We start from the raw sequence: 17423 nt of genomic DNA, 5'->3' as shown, positions 1-17423 counted from the left end.
AAGGTACTCATTTTAGACATTACATCAAACTATATGCTGCGGCACACTAGTGTGTTTCGACAGAACCATTGATATACATGAAGAAAGTTGATACGGTGAAACTACTGATAGGAATTCGAGACAAGATGATGTCAGGGTTTGATAGACTGTTTCGAACTTCCATTTCGTGGAATTATTTTATTTAATACAAGTGGTCCTTTAGATTCATTTTCTTTTGTACTCAATGTTTATAATATGTGGACATACCTGGAGTCAAAATATTTATTATCTTCAACTAATTTAGTTTGTAACAATATATCATTTAGTGCAGACAGATTCGGACTTATGCCCGCGCCATTTTGGTTACGACTTGTACCGTGGCTAAAAATATTTAGTACAAATAATTTAATACATCTTTTTTACTTTCTTATAATAATAGTGCAATAGTCGACTTGGCAAAAGCGCTGCGACTTTAATATTAAAACCACATCCGTTTTAATGAATGAATGAATGTAGGGGGGATAAGAGATGGCACTGTAAACATTAAGTACTGGGGAGCTTTGCTCTCAGTTTTTATTCAAGTTTTACTATTTACATTTCAATATTTTTGACAATTTTGTTATTTGTTACAATTTTAATATACTGTGATTCTATTTCAATATGTTCATGAGCCGCTTATCCTTCCTTATTACATTAACAGTGTGAAAAACAATTATAATTAAAACAGGCTATTTCGGCCATTTTGGCACGAACCATCTTAACCCTTTGCGACCTCGTGGGTCCAAATGGACCCGCTAACGTTACGTATATATTTTCATAAGTTTTTTTTGACCATTTTTAATTAGTGAACCTACCATAAGGTTTGCTACACTTTTATTTTTGATCTGGCTACTGTGTTTTATACACGACAATCGTTGTTCGAATGTTTCTTGTAATTGTTTCGCATGTACGTCAAGGCTTCCAATTATCCCTGACAAGTCGACTTGAATATTTTATATTTTCAAGGTAAGTATTCGATATTTCACTTCTAAAATTTGAAGATATGAGGTAGAATGTATGTTTCTTTATTTTCTGTTATTATATGCTTGCAATTTCTAATCTTTTTGATTATATTCACTGATAAAAAAGCATGACTCCAATTGGACCCATCAGGCTACACTGAAGCTATTACTAGAAATATCTCTGTATGAAGTGTGGTTCCAATTGGAACCATTAGGAGTATGATAAAGACTTATATAGAAAGAACTTATAATTTTCAATAAACTTTGCAATAAGAATGGCTGATATTTTATTATGAGGAATGAATTTTTCTTTGTTATGTATTTCTGAAACTAACTTTAAAACATTGAGGCATACGAAAATTTATACTTTTTGACATAATTACCTTTCATTTTATTTCTCAGTTTCGTATCCATTCTTCCTCCTCGTCCTTTCTATACAGGATGTTCCAAATCATGATAAATTAGAAATATTCATAGAAGATACTAAATAAAATATGTGAAAATTATTTTCTCCAAATAAATTGAAACTATTTAGAAGAAGATTTTCAAGAGTATTCTATTTCCACAGTTACTTCTCGAAAATACTAAATTGTACTTCTAGCCATACTTATTTCTGGAAGATAATAAAATTTTCGACTTTATCTAACAAATTAACCTTTTTCTTTATTCTGAAGGTAATAATGTACCTAACCTAATCTTAGTAAATATACTAACTTAAACTAACAACTTCGAAATGAAATTAGCTGCAAAAATTACAATTATATTCTTTCTTTCTTATACTTTCAGATGAACAACGCGCTGGATGCGACAGAGATTCTGCGTATGCTCGCAGAGGGGGACTGGTCAGATCTTGATGATCTAGGTGAAAAATCTGGTGACGAGGAAGCAGCCATAGACGAAATTTTCACTCTTGCAGCGACAGAAGGCACATCCGTAACGGATAATATCGAATTGAACCTTCCTGATATTCCTGACACCGCCAATCCCATATATGATGACTTGATTCCTGAGGACTCAGAGCCCGTTCCGTCCACATCTCTGAAGCCAGAACGCAGAAAGGAAAAGCTTCGCTGGAGAGCGTGTGATATTCAAGTTGATACAAGATGTGATGTGTTATTTAGTGACCCACCTTCATCCGACACAACTCCCCTTAATTATTTCAAGTTATTTTTAACAGAAGATGTCATTGAGTTACTTGTTCAGCAGACAAATATGTATTCCGTACATAAGTGTGGAGCATCTGTAAATACAAATAAAAACGAAATTGATCAATTCATTGGAATTCATGTATTGTCTGGTATTTTACAAGTTCCCAGCTACAGACTTTACTGGGCAAACAGCACACGGTTCCCGATTATTGCTGATATTATGCCACGCAATCGGTTTGAAAAACTTAGAAATACTTTTCATGTAAACGACAATACACAGTGCCCATCACGAAGTGACCCACACTATGATAAGTTGTATAAAATTCGGCCATTCATAGACAAAGTGCGACAGAACTTTCTGACAACAGAACCAGAAGAGTACAATACTGTTGATGAAATATTGATTCCTTTTAAAGGTAGAAGCAGCTTGAAACAATATATTAGAAATAAACCTCATAAGTGGGGTATAAGGGTTTTCGCATGTGCAGGCATGAGTGGAATTGTATACGATTTTGAAATTTACGTAGGAAAAGGAACTCTAACAAGTGAATCTGAACTTGGTATTAGTGGCGATATTGTTATGCGTCTTGTTGAACATTTACCGAGGAACAAGAATTTTAAGTTTCATTTGATAATTGGTTTACATCATATTCCCTTCTTTCTAAGCTGAAATTACAAGGTCTCTTGGCTGTTGGTACTGTTAGACCTAGGTTGCCAAATTGCAACTTTAAGTCTGACAAAGATCTCAGAAGAACTGGGCGTGGAAGCTTCGATTATAGAACAGAAACGACAACAAATATAATTGCGTTAAAATGGTATGACAATAAATTTGTTCACATCGCGTCATCTTACGTAGGTGTTGAGCCAGTAGATGAAGTAAAAAGGTGGTCTCTGGCTGAGGAGAGTCGTATAAAAGTGAAGCGACCATCAATTGTCAAAGAATATAACCAAAGGATGGGAGGTGTAGATTTGCATAACATGCTCGTTGAATTATACAGAACTGATATAAGGGCAAAGAGATTTTATCTTAGAATTGTGTTCCACTTAATTGATATGTGTGTTGTCAATTCCTGGTTATTGTATAGACGTCATTGCTATCAAAGAGGTGATGGCACACATAAGAAGTTACTAGATTTCCGCGCAGATATTGCAAATGCTCTTCTAATGGCTTGAAAAGAAATCTCGAGGAAACGTGGAAGACCTTCAACTGAGGAAGCACCTTTGATCAAGAAGAAGAAGAAGACAGTCAGCACAACGCCTGGTTTAGATACTAGATTCGATGCTATTGGTCACTGGCCGATTCATGATGAACAAAAGCAACGTTGCAAACTCTGCATCAAAGCCAAATCTAGGATGAGGTGCCAAAAATGTGGTGTAGCTTTGTGCTTGACAAAAAACAAAAATTGTTTCATTCAGTCCCATTGAAAAGAACTTCACGTTTTCAACAGTATTTAACATTTATTTTCCTGCATAAGTGGTTATCTTTGCAATTCTAATTTTGAATAAGATAGTTAAAATTTATACAAGAATAATTATGTTCTAATATTATGTATTACCAATTTTATGGTAAAATATACTGATGTACTGTTTCTCCATGAAAAGCATTTTTATTTATGAAGTTTCAGTTATTTCTTCAGCAATGTTATTTTACTCTATTATCAACAGTTCCATATAGTATTTTGTACGGCTAGAATGTAATAATATATATATCAAACTTAAAGATTAGGTAAGACTAAACATTTCACAATATTAGAACATTTTATATCTTATGCGTCCAGTGGGTACATTTGGACCCACGATTTTTCTCGACAATAGGAGCACTGAAAGCAAAAGTATGAAATTTTTACGATAAAAGTAGCCTAATATTAACTAAAAACAGAAAAAAATTTTTATATCGCTAAATAAAAATTTGGGTATGAAAGGGTTAATACATAATCTTATTTCAAACAATTTTTATTTAAAACAAAATTAGTGAAACAGTCCACAGGGCTCCAAGGCCGGGACTTTATATAAATCTCCCGTAAGGGAGGTAACTGGAACTGGAACTGAGATAAATGAAACAACTGATGCAGACATCCATTACGGAATATATATTTTTAGTTGTTTGATAGGCAGTTGCAGTTCCATTAAGTAATGATTATTTTTGATCAAAAATTCAAAGTAACTTTCCATTACCTATGCAAAAAGTTACTTTTTATATGATTGCTGTCGAATTCTAAATTACACAGCAAGTGTGCATTAGGTAATTGTGTATTCTCCATATTATGTATGGTTGCAATATTCTTAATCTGCACACATTATAATCTTGTTTGTATATATTATTAATCTTATATCTTTTGAAATTTCAGTTCGTTGGTGTACTCATGGCGTGTAAGCATGCTTGGAAGCTGATGAAAAAACAAATTGAGGATATGAAAAATAATAACAACCAAGTAAAGTCGGCATTTGACCACAAAGGGAACAAAGTGGAACCATTACACATCGAAGAATATATGTAAAGTGTACAAGATAATTTAGTGCTAACCTATTCCTTTCGAAGTGTGATAATAAAGACTAGAAAAATGTGTACATAACAATAATAAATGAACATATGTTATTTTTTTTTAAATTATACAATAAGTGAATGAATTAGTAACAGTGGCGAAGTTTCAGATTTTCAGTCCATCCCTAAAGGTATTTATGTCACAGGTCCTATCTAATGTCTAAATTTCAAGCTTCTAACTTAGACAGTTTGGCTTAACCCTTTGGGGATCTTATGGTACATTTGTACCATACGCGTTTTTCATGGTATATTGCGTTATTTCTCTTCTATTTGAGCTTTTTCGTCCGTTTTTTTTTGTTTTTTTTTTGTTTTTCAAGTCCAGAGACATTGTAGAAGACATTACGTATGGTTTCAGACCATCCTGCGTCCAGACATGGGAGGTGATGACGTCATAAGTCAAAAATGTATTTTCTCATTTTCTAAGCCTATGTTCAATATTTTTTGGCGGGCTTAATTTTCTACGTAGAAGATTGAAATTTTTTGCACAAACATTCAGTCCACCGAGTAGTATTTACCAGATTTTTTGTTCCGATGTCAGTGCTAAAACAGGGGGGAACCAGAGGGGAAAAGGGGTAAAAAAAAGGGATTTTTTTAACCCCCAAAATCCCGTATTTCGTCATTTTCCCGCCTCACATACGTGATAGGACCACGTGAGTCATACCGTCTGAAAGGCCGTTCCATTCTGAAGAGAATGACGGTCGAATTATTATTCTAGGGTAATTAGGGACGTCTCAGGGATTTTTTGAAAAATATACTTCTATATAGGGAAATATGGGGCATTGTCGGTATATATATTTTTTGGCGGGCTTATTTTTGAACGTAGAAGATTGAAATTTTTTGCACAAACATTCAGTCCACCGAGTACTATTTACCAGATTTTTTGTTCCGATGTCGGTGCTAAAACAGGGGGGGAACCAGAGGGGCAAAGGGGTAAAAATAGGGATTTTGAACCCCAAAAATCCCGTATTTCGTCCTTTTCCCCGCCAAAAAAACATGATAGGACCACGTGAGTCATACCGTCTGAAAGGCCGTTCCATACTGAAGAGAACGACGGTCGAATTATTATTCTAGGGTAATTAGGGCCGTCTCAGTGAATTTTTATCCAAATATATTTCTGTATAGGGTAAAAGTGGGGCATGGTAGGGAATTTTTTTCTGGCGGGCCTATTTTTTCACGTAGAAGATTGAAATTTTGCACAAACATTCAGTCCACCGAGTAGTATTTACCAGAAGTTTTTTTTCGATTTCTGCGTAAAAACAGGGGGTCCAGGGGGGCAAAAGTTGAAAAAAGGGAAATTTTGCCCCCAAAACTCCCTTTTTTCAGGAATTTCCCGCCTTAGATACATGATGGAGACATGTGAATGGTACCGCCTGAAAGGCAGTTCTATTCAGAAGATAATATGGGCGACACATGACCCTAGGGTAATTAGGGATGTCTCAGGATTTTCCCCCCCTGAGATCATAGTGTTTTATGGTGATTTGGGGCATTGTGGGAATTTTTGATAAAAATTCTCCCGCCTTTACTATTCAAGATAGAAACTTGAAATTTGGCACACACATTCAGTATACCAAGTACTATTTATCAGATTTTTTTAGATGGCTACGTTGACACAGGGGGGGCCAAAGTTCGAGAAAAATTTTTTTTCCTCCGAAATTTTTACTTTGACATTTTTTTCCCGCTTCTGGTATATGGTATGAGCATGCAAGTGGTACCATTTGAAAGCCAGCTTTATTCTGAAGAGAATGAGGTATGAACCATGATCCTAGGATAAATAGTGACGATGCAGTAGCTGCTTGACTGAAAGTCTCAAAAATAGCCCAAAAAGCCAAGATCTCCAAAGGGTTAATAGCTGTTCAGTCAGTCAGTCTGGGCTTCTCCTTTAATATATAAAGATAATTATTCTAGACAATTAATCAAGGCCTTCTTTAATCTTGACTACTTGTGAGAGATATAATAATTTAGCCACTGGATGTACTGTAAATATGCTCTTTTTACTAATATGTACCATATATTCTTTATAGGTAACTAGTGTGAGTGTGTTGATTGGTTTGTGGTCGTTAAAATTACACAAGTCATTTTGTCTGTGTGTTTGTTTGCTTATTAAAAGACAATGAAGTTACCATTCCTTGGAATACACTAAGCACATTACACCAATGTTTCAGTAATGTCTTTGTTGAAATAAGTAATTGTGAATGAACTATTATATAAAATATTGGCTTCTTGATTTCCGTATAAGAAAGAAATCAAAGTTTTCAACTTTCACTCGGAGTTCATGAACTTAAATGACTTCCACTAACAATTACGAAGCCTGACAAAATTCTAGAATATGCCAGAATAAGGGAGAACGTATGACTCAAATTTTCAAAAATTTATTTAACGTTTAGTGATATATTGTACTATCAAATACTCTCGTATGTCATCATGAATTATTATTTTGTTACTATTTACTCAATATGCATTACCGTATTGAATTACTGAAATGAATGATACATTTACATTTTCTGAAATTAAAAGTAAAATCCCTGAAAAAAAGTTATAGACCCTACTTTTAAAGTCGCTGTTAGTTACTGAAAATAATAACAATAATTTATTTCACTATACTTCGGATGAATTGTCAAACATTAACGTACTTGAACCATTCTGTGTATCAAAAAAATAGCAAATTTCGTCGAGTGTATACTGTAATCGAATCTGGCATTATCCGCTAAAAAATATCTGTACCTAGAAACAATTCATCAACGATTTGACGAAAGCTCGTATCTTTTTTTTTTAAGTCCCTTTTTCAGATATAAATAAATAACTTCGTAGAGAGAAACTGAGTAGATAATAAGTCGTTACCTATTCCAAACAATAGTTATCTGAACAGTTATTAATAATTTTGTATTTAATATTAATTATATTAATAAATTATTAATGATTATCTCAAATATGTGACACGTTATTATACAGGGTGGCCCAAAAGTAGGTATACACTCCTGCATTGATGAAGTATAACATTCTAGTTTATGGATTTACTTGCTTCGACTCCTCCGGGCTTAAGTTATAAGTAAAAAGACGTAAGAACAAATAATAAAAGAAACTAGGTCTACCTGTTTGATAACAATAAGAAATGATATAAAATACGGGACGGGGTGTATACCAACTTTTGGGCCTCCTATAATATTCTGTAGGTAGAGTCAATAAGGAAGACCGGAATTTACCCCTTCACCCTTTCATTATAAAATGCCGTATATAATTATTGTATATTCAAAGTTTCTATAAGTGTTTCTCTAACTCTTCAAATATTCTAAATAAATGCTTTTAGTGCAGGATATGATAATCACTTTCGGCACACGATGTTGCGTTGAGTAGATAGAATGTTGTTTTAGCTCAAAGCAGTTTCAGACGGGATAGGTCTCTCCGTAGCCCATAGCGGCCTCACGAGAAGATATTGGAGGTTAATGATCAGTATAAGACACTGATAATTTCTTGGTTCCAACATCCTTTAGAGGGAGAATCTGTGGAGGGTTTGTCGGATTTCTTCGTGTTTCTTCGTGTTGCTCCGAATCTTCCTGAAAATGTAGTTTTCTTCTGTTGTCTGCCACTATTTGTTTGCAGGTCGTGAAAACACGTATTTACAGTAAAAACATGTAGCTTATAATAGTAGTGTGGGTGTACGAAACCATGTAATATTTAACTGTTTTCCCTTATACGGAATTGTTCTTCTGTCTTTATGTCTGAAAAACTGAGATTTTTGAGATACGACCTTTCGTCAAATCGTTGATGAATTGCTCTGGTTTTCAAATCGACTTAAATTAAATAGTTCGTTTCATAAATTATCTAGAGAAATTGCATCTCTTTAAAGCCTAAAATATAAGAAAAAAGAAAAATAAAAAAACACGAGTAATACGTACCGTTGCGGACTGCTAGAGTAAAAGCATCGATTATAACTATTGTGTTGTTTGTCATTGTTATTATACTGATTTAAAATTTTGAAAATAACATATTTTGACTTTTAGGATGAACAGCAATGAATTATGTGTAAAGTGCCTATTTTATTTATTTATTGTTATTCATAAAATATCTTCAAGATGAGGAGCTTATCAAAAGTGAATCATCATTTTAGAATATTGCTAAGGTTCTCTTGAACTAAGTTTAAGGAAGTACCAAAGAGTGAAGCTTATTTTTAACAATGTAGAAAAAAAAGTGATAGATTTTCAGGTGTTGAAGTTATAGTATTAGTGAACATAAATAGAAGATTTGTTAACATAATTTGCAAATCAGTATTTTGAGATAAAACTGTAAAATTATGACTAATTAAGTATTTTCATGAATAAAAAAAGGTAATTTCAAATTGTTTAATGTTTTAATTAGTGTCAAAGAACGTGGATGAACCAGGCCAGTAGCCAGCCCAAAAATCTAGGGGGAGGGGCCCGGTTGAAGTTAGGAGCGGCCCGATCAAAGCATATTATAGTTCATCACAGATTTGGTGTGGGTCAATGCAAACTTGACCCACGACCCACTGACCCACCACCCATCGTGACCCACGACCCACCATGACCCACTCTGACCCACGATCCACCATGATCCACCACTCACCGTGAACCAATCTGACCCACCACCCACCATGAACCACTCTCATTAACTGTCACCTACTCTGATTCACCAAAATCCATCGTCATCAACTCCGACACATGATCTACGTCCTCTTCTGTACTGACTAAAGAGTTTACACTTGTAATAAAACAAGACTGTGATATTGTTACTAATCGGAGTTTGAATTTCTACGGTTAATCGCTCAAGCACCACTCTGTTACAATAACGGTGGATCTGAGCTTTACGATATAAAGTGGTAAAGTGTTTATCAGTGAGGAAATTGAAGCACTTAGAGGTGGGGGGAAATTAGTTTGTGAATAAAATATACTTGTACTAAGAGAGCATTCTTGCAAGTGTTAATTTCTCAACGCATTCCAAAAGAAACTTCTATTCGCAAGAAAATACCCTTGTACAATAAGGAAAAGATTATGATTTCTCAGTTCACAGTATTTTTCTCCAAAAGACTTGAAAAATCAGTTTTTCATAGCATATAAAGGTACTCGGGTACAATCTGTGAGAGCATCCCCACAAAGTATGCTCATAATCGTAATTTGTGTATTCACTAAAACACCACGTTAAATTTAAGTTACAAATATGCATAACTGCAATTGTGGGCCTTGCCGGACAAAGGGAACATAGGTCTATGTGCCCTTTTTCCGGCAATCGTTTTAAACGATCCGCCATGTTGTTGTGATTGTGCCCAGAAAGTTTCAAACAAAAATCTCTATTCGTTAGTCTGTGGCAAAACTTTTTTTGAATCTGTGCAGCTGGAAAGAACAAAGAAATAGTCGGCAGCAGACAACAGTGGTGTTTACGTATTTTGCCTGTTGTTTTGAGGTTACATTTATAAAGGAAGTTTATTATTAAATAACAGATATTTAAAGCAATGGAGCAGTCAAAAGCTAAACGTAAACGTAAATCATACAGTAACAATATAAATCTTAAACGTGAAAATGCTAAAGTGAATCGACTTAAAGGTGAAATGTATGTAAACAGATGTGGGAAGACTGTAAGTGGCAAACAGTTTGGTTATGTTCCTGATTGTTGTAGTGAGAAGTGTTGTATTCGTTTTACTAAAGAACATCAGGAAGAATTATTTTCGTTCTTTTATAATCAAGGTAAAGAGCTCCAAGACTCATTTATTTCTAATTGTATAACAAAAACAGAACTTAAAACTCACGCCATTCATCCCAAAAAGGCCCGAATCAATACATGGACCTATAGCCTAAACGTTGGTGGTTTGAATGTATCAGTTTGTCAGGGTTTCTTAAGGAAACTACTACAAGTTAGTCCTAAAAGAATAAGGGTAATCCAACAAAAAATGTTGAATTCACAAGACTTTACAGAACGGAGAGGTCATCACACCAACCGGCCCCACAAATTGAAACCGAACGTTTTGCATTTGATGAAGACGCACCTTGAATCAATTCCACACAGCCTAAGCCATTATAGTGGTAATAAAACCTCTCTCAAATACTTTGACAACCCAGAGCTCAACATTAAAACGTTGTACACTATGTTTCAAGAGTTTTATAGGGCTGAAACTAATGAAAACTTGAAAATGGGCTACCCCCACTATTTTAAGTGTTTTAAGTCTAAGTTTAGTAATGAATTTGGTATAAGAGCACCTAAAAGTGATGTATGTGATTATTGCACAGAGTGCAAAGAAAAACTGGCAAGAAATCCTAATGACCCAATCAAAGTACCGTATCAGGTTCATCAGAGGAAGTATAAGAGAAGACAAGCTTTAAGAAATGAGTACATTGAAAAAGCAAAAAATGATCCATCTTTTTTGGTATGTGAATTTGATTATGCACAAAACTACGCGGTGCCAAGGCTGAATGTTAACAGCCAATTCTATAAAAGGCTTTTATGGCTATATGCATTCAATGTACATGTTTTTAATGATGACGAGTCTTACTTTTACTGTTTCATGGAATCACAAGCATGTAAGAACTCGAACAGTGTGGCTTCATTTTTGTATGATTGCCTTAAAAAATATGTAGAAACATCACAAGTAAAAACTATTGTTTTGTTATCAGACTCTGCGGGAGGACAGAACCGCAATGCTACAATGATTAAGTTTTGCTCTTGGTTCAGCAAAGTGTTTAATGTTGAACTAATTCAGTTGTTTCCAGTTAGGGGACATTCTTTCACACAGTGTGATCGGAACTTTGGGCTCGTTCGGTCTCATATAAAAAAGAAAGAGGTCATTGGAACTGCAAAACCATGGCTTCAAGCTATGGTTCAAGCTCGGCAGAAACCCAGCCCCTTTACTGTAATAATGGATCGAAATCTGATCAAAAGTTGGGACGAGAGCCTTGAACCTTTTTTTTTAAACATTCAAAAGACTTCAAAACATCTGAAGTTCACTATCATGAAATATGTAATGATCAAATACAAATGTGATGGAACTGTATTGTGTTCTCCCAATTTCATCCCTACCTACTCGCCTTTCAAGTTCATGAAAAATGTTAATAAAGCAACATTAGCACAAGTTCAACCAACAACAGTGCTATTTCCTCAAGTGTCACAAGCTAAAATGGTTGATGTTAGAAGTCTGATGAAGTACTTGACCGCTGAGGACCAAAACTGGCTGGAAAGTTTGCTTGAAGAGAACGCTGAGGCCTAACTAGACCTAACAAAACATCCTTTCTATGATTTAGGTATGTAATTTTGTAATAAAGTTTGTTCTTTTAAAACTTGTGTTTTGTTTCCAAACATGATAACTGGTTGCTGGAAAAAGGGCACATAACATGTCTTACAACTTTTATTTTTTACTAAAAGTACTTTTCAGTAATCACCATAGTAATATCACTAACATATAAAGAATGAAATGTCCCACCAAAAAATATTCATCACAGGTGTTTCTTTAATTATAACTAAATATAAATTACAACTCTTAACTTTGAGAGCTCATTCCCGAAAGTACACTTTTACTCTATGTGCCCTTTGTCCGGCAAGGTCCTCAATTATTATAAATATGTATTCAAAGTAGTTTACCTTTTAGTTTATAAAAAGGAAAGAAGAGACCTATTAAAAATTCGGTACAAAGTTGAATAACACAAATAAGCCATTAGTAACATACATTTTCCATAACTCGTAATTTACCACCTTAAAACAAATCTGAAATCGGGTTTATATCCTGTTGGTCTTCAGGACTTTTTAGTGGTAAATCATCCGCAGCGGAATGATGTCCATCCTTCAGCTAAGAAATAACTAGCCCGTCTACTTTGAGCTTGTCTACCGGTGGCCATTAACATTGATGAACAACAAGTTAGACAATGTTTGAGCACTTAGTCTATTTCTAATATCAGTCATCTGTAAATTCATAAGGGGAAATCCGAGCTCGCACTTTGTCGTGGAAATTGATAATACTTCTATCCGTCGTAGAAACTTCTGCAACTCCTCATCGACAATCTGCTTGTTAGACTTAAGTCTGATAACGATTTTCCTTGGTCAGTTTTAAAATACTCAGCAAGAAGTATCATCTCTCTATCACCATAAAACATCTTTTCCATATCGACCTGTCAGTTGGTAATGTCGACTCATGGAGAACAGAAACTTCATCTACCACATCTTCAATAGGAAATCTTGCTGTCAGCCCTCCATATAATAAACATAAGCTTCAGCAATTATTATAGTAGAAAGCAATGGATATATGAAGCCAAGCATTGTATTTTTTGTTTCTGAAATTTTTCTTAAGTAATATTGATCGTTTTTGATCATTTTTACAAGCCAACTCACTACCAATTTTCCATATATAGAAAGTACTCCCCCCCCATAAAAAATGCAGGGACACATTCTGTTTATTTTCAGTAAAGAGTTAATACACTGAATTTCAGCTCCGTAAGTCTAACGACTTGCGAGATACTCAATTTTCTTTTTTCGCAAAAAATCGGATCCTCACTACCTCCTTAGGATATGTATTATAATGAAAGTAATTCCTAGTATAACATCTCAGTTTGAATTAAGGCTTAACTATATACCAAAAGTCATTTCATTTGACTTTACAATTTGACCGTGATGATCAGGCACGCATAGTTACATTCATTTTTTTATATAATAATTTATATATTACAGTGATTCAAAAATGTATTTTTTCTAGTAGTTAGCTCCTCTAAAAACTCACAGGCCTCGAAAGCCAAGTTGTAGTATAAGTAGTAGTAGTATTGCTATTATTACAATTATTACAATCAACATCCAAAAGTGCGTGAAGTTCTTTTTTTCACTTAGATATAGCTTACTCGCCTCAGGTAAGTAGAGAGAAAGAAATGGAAAAGGAAGAGAAATGAAGGTCTGGAAAGTAAAACGCAGACAAATTCACCAGTCACCAGTCTAGAATGCACTGAGCAGAGTGAGTTGGTAGGTCAGACTGAGTTGGTGGGTCGCAGTGGGTCATGGAAGGTGGTGGGTCACAGTGGGTCACGGTGGGTGGTGGGTCACGGTGGGTGGTGGGTCGCAGTGGGTCATGGTGGGTGGTGGGTCGCAGTGGGTGGCGGTGGGTGGTGGGTCACAGTGGATCACATGCTGTTGACCCACGACCCACTGACCCACCCAGAAAACTTGACTCACTGACCCACCGATCCACTGACGCACTCCATCTCTGGTTCATCACCATATTATAGTTCATTTGCAAGCCTACCGTGAAAATTTTGGGGAGGCAGCGAAAATTTAGGTCTGTCCCGGCCTCCTAGACCCTCCTGGATACGGGCCTGGGATGAACTACTCGTAAGTGTAATCTCAGATACTATTGTGTGTATCAAAGATGGACAGTTTTCCCAACCATTACTCATCCTTTAGCCCTTGTTACCCAAAAGATAAAAATGTCGTCTCGTCTTGGAAACGGGACAATCAAGAAGAGAAGCACGTTTCTAAATTCGAGACAGACAAGAAACATGACAATTCTCGGCTCGTTTTCGACATGAGAATCCGAGAAGAGACTAGAAGTTTCTCGAGCTTCGTGAGCAGCACTAATGGACCCAAGTCTCAGATCTCAAAAACACTGTTTTAGAGTTAGATGGTTCCTAGTATAGGTACTACAAATGGATAAAGTCATTGCACAAATACAATGAAGAGTAGGGATGCGCACGAGACGAGTCGAGACAGGATTTTCCTGACAAAATTCGAGTCGAGACACGGCTCTTCCAATAGAGAAATATACATTTTTCGAGTCAAGACATCACTTTAACAGCATATTTTCGACGCGAGACAGCTACGAATCTTGTCTCGTGCGCATCCCTTGAAGAACACTTGTTAACGTTTAAAGGTACACAACCCATTACGCACCATACTCATATAATAAATATATGGGGGCACAGTGGCTCAGTAGTAAAGCATGAGATCCCAGGTAAAGCATGAGATCCACAAGTTTGTAGTAGACAACATCGTGTCCGTGGGTTTTCTCGGGGTTCTCCCGTTTCCTCCCACTTTTTCATTCCATCATCATTCACTCCCTTAAATCATCCGTTTCTCTTGACCTAACAGGCATAATCGTAGGACGTTAAACTGAAAGATTTCCAATAATAAATATTGTTTTAATATTGTTCTATCACAACTTTTGTGGGCCTCTCGTGACCCCAAGCACTGGAGGTGAGCGCTCTACCACTGAGCCACCGCGCCCTCTCTGCTGTGGTACGCAAGAAGCATGGCAGAGGAATATAATGGCCATGAGTCTCTGTATGAATTAAATTTTAATAAACTTGAATAAAAGTATAGGCCAAAATTATGACTGAACACTTAAACCTTAATTTTTGCTTTAAAAGTATACGCCAAAATTGGACGGACTCAGGGTAAAAGGTAACAAGTCACTTTTTTTTTTTTTTTTTCAATTTTCGGTTTTTAACACAGAGTTGTAGTATTTTAAATGGCGCTTTTTTGTATGAAAAGCCCTATGAAAGAAAACGTGACCAAAAACTAATACAAGGGATGTGCAAAAGGGAATAATTAAGCTACAATGGAATTCACACTGGGTAAAAGGGAATAAGATGACTTGTTACCTTTTACCCCAAGGAGTTTGTATTAAAAATACTGACTGCAGGCTGTGATTACATAGTGACTTATTCCTTCATGTTTCCCAATTCAGTTTGGTTGTGATAGCATGCGGGCAGGACTAAAATCTATTGCAGCAACAATGTATTCAAGAGGGAGGAAAGTTTTAGAATTGGTAATAACAAAATTCTGAAATGAAGAAAGTGAGAGGAAACGGGAGAACCCCGAGGAAATCCACACACACGGTGATTGTCCACCACAAAACTCACTTGGCGGGAGAAGAATTTGAACCCGGGATCTTATGCATCAGAGTTGAACGCTCTACCGCTGAGCCATCGCGGCCCCAGAATAAAACAGAATAGTTACTTATCAATATCATATCTCCGTAAATGAAAAGAATGTAAAATGTGCAAGTCGTGTTTTCTGAAAGTGTTTGATGAGAGACGCAAATTTATGTGGCTTATTTGCCAACAAAAGCAAAAATCTCCAGGATGTACAGTGACTCCTGACAAGTGAGGCAAACTTTCTCCTCCAAATAAAATAAACTCATACAGATTAAGAAAAATTCGTGATTTTCTAAATTCTTTGCCAGTACATGAAAGACACTATTATCGAAAAGAAACAAGTAAAAAGTACTTACCACAGTATATGACATTAACTGAGGTGTGTAAGAAATACAGGGAACAGACACAAATTCCTGTTCATTATTCATTTTTGTGAATATCTTCCATAATATGAATATTGCTATTAAAAGCCCCAAAAGGGACACATGCCATTCTTGTGATGCATTTAAAATTAACCTTACATATGTTTTGAGTGAAGATGAGGAAGAAATATTAAAGCAGCAGGAAAACATCATACAGAGGCAGAATTAGCTTATGAGGCTAGAATCACAGATAAAATGCTAGCAAAAGAAGAGGCAGTGTTTGTTTTCGATCTTCAACTGTGTATTCCCATACCCTGCATACAAACATCAACTGCGTTCGACAAAATACAACGCTGGGTACATATCTTAAGTGTTCGTAATCTAAAGAAAGAGAAAATCTCATGCTGTGTGTGGTATGAAACCGTACGAAAAAGAGGGGCAAATAAGATTTCTTCTACTGTATCAAAGGCTATTTCAGCTTTACCTAAGGACATTGATCACGTAGTGCTTTATAGTGACTCTTGGTATGGACAAAATAAAACCACTCCATTTGTGGCAGTGTGTGTATCACTTACGAACAAAAGAACTCACATAAAAATTTTGGATCACAAGTTTCTCGTACCAGGACACAGCAGGATGGAGTGTGACTCTGACCATGGGAATATCGAAAAACTCAAAAAAGGATACTAATGCTCATCTTTCATCCTCATGACTGGGCACAGCTAGTAAGAGTTACTTCTAAGAAAAAAATCCTTTTGAAGTAATTGGTGCCCAAGATGATTTTCTTGATTTCTCCACACTGGCAAAAACTGAGCTGCAGATGAAGAAAGAAAAGAATGAGGGAGCAAAATTTGTACCGCATTGTGTGAAGTGGCTCCGTTATTTTCGTAACGAAACACTGAAGCTATATTATAAAACATCACTCAATGATGACAAATTCTGTGTTATGAACCTTTCTCGACGACGCATAAAGAATCTCACTTCAGAACCTTGAGTGTGTTACAGTGCATTATTGCCAATCTGAGTAGAGAAAAAGAGAGATTTGTTATCTCTTTTGCCTTATATTCCACCAATATTTGATGACTTATAGATAGGTTTACCTACTGCAACCAATGTGCAAGATCCACTGCTTGATTCGGAAGATGATGAATAAATGCAGTTGATGGGAGGGGGGGGGGAGTATGTAGTTAGCTCCTTACAGTGTCATCATATTATTTCTAATTTTAATATAAACGGAAGGAGTTTCTTTGAAAATGTACTATTGGTCGGAATGCACGCAAGCATACTTAACAATCTAAACATTTCCAAGCTGAATCTTGACTAATATTTTTAGTACTTTCTAAGGACTGCAAAGTTGGAAAGTGTGTTATTCATTAAATTAATAGTAAACTTATTAATAACTTCACTGTTTTTATCATAATTTTTATATTGCAAAACTTATATAAGATTAGAAATTATATTTCAATAAAATAATAGTTGACAAACTTTTTTATCGTGTGTCGTAAGACTTCATCTTATCACATCATCACCATCGGTTGTTA

At 35.6% G+C, this 17423-nt stretch overlaps 1 protein-coding gene across 3 annotated transcripts in view; it reads left to right on the top strand.

The window, feature by feature from the left end:
- The window catches only part of LOC145674796 (23 kDa integral membrane protein-like), a 122265-nt gene extending 113290 nt beyond the window's left edge, over positions 1–8975 (top strand). For all 3 annotated transcript variants that reach the window (XM_081745013.1, XM_081745014.1, XM_081745012.1), the window contains exon 5: positions 4477–8975. In XM_081745013.1, the coding sequence (XP_081601139.1) occupies positions 4477–4626 (150 nt within the window). In that variant the 3' untranslated portion in view covers positions 4627–8975. The remainder of the gene's footprint in view (positions 1–4476) is intronic.
- Positions 8976–17423: the final 8448 nt, after the last annotated feature.

This window comes from Thermobia domestica, chromosome 18 (genome assembly GCF_964235325.1).
Source record: "Thermobia domestica chromosome 18, izTheDome1.hap1.1, whole genome shotgun sequence".
Classification (NCBI taxonomy): Eukaryota; Metazoa; Arthropoda; class Insecta; order Zygentoma; family Lepismatidae; genus Thermobia; species Thermobia domestica.
The sequence above is the reverse complement of the archived record's forward strand: the minus strand, read 5'-3'. Positions and strand labels throughout refer to the sequence as shown.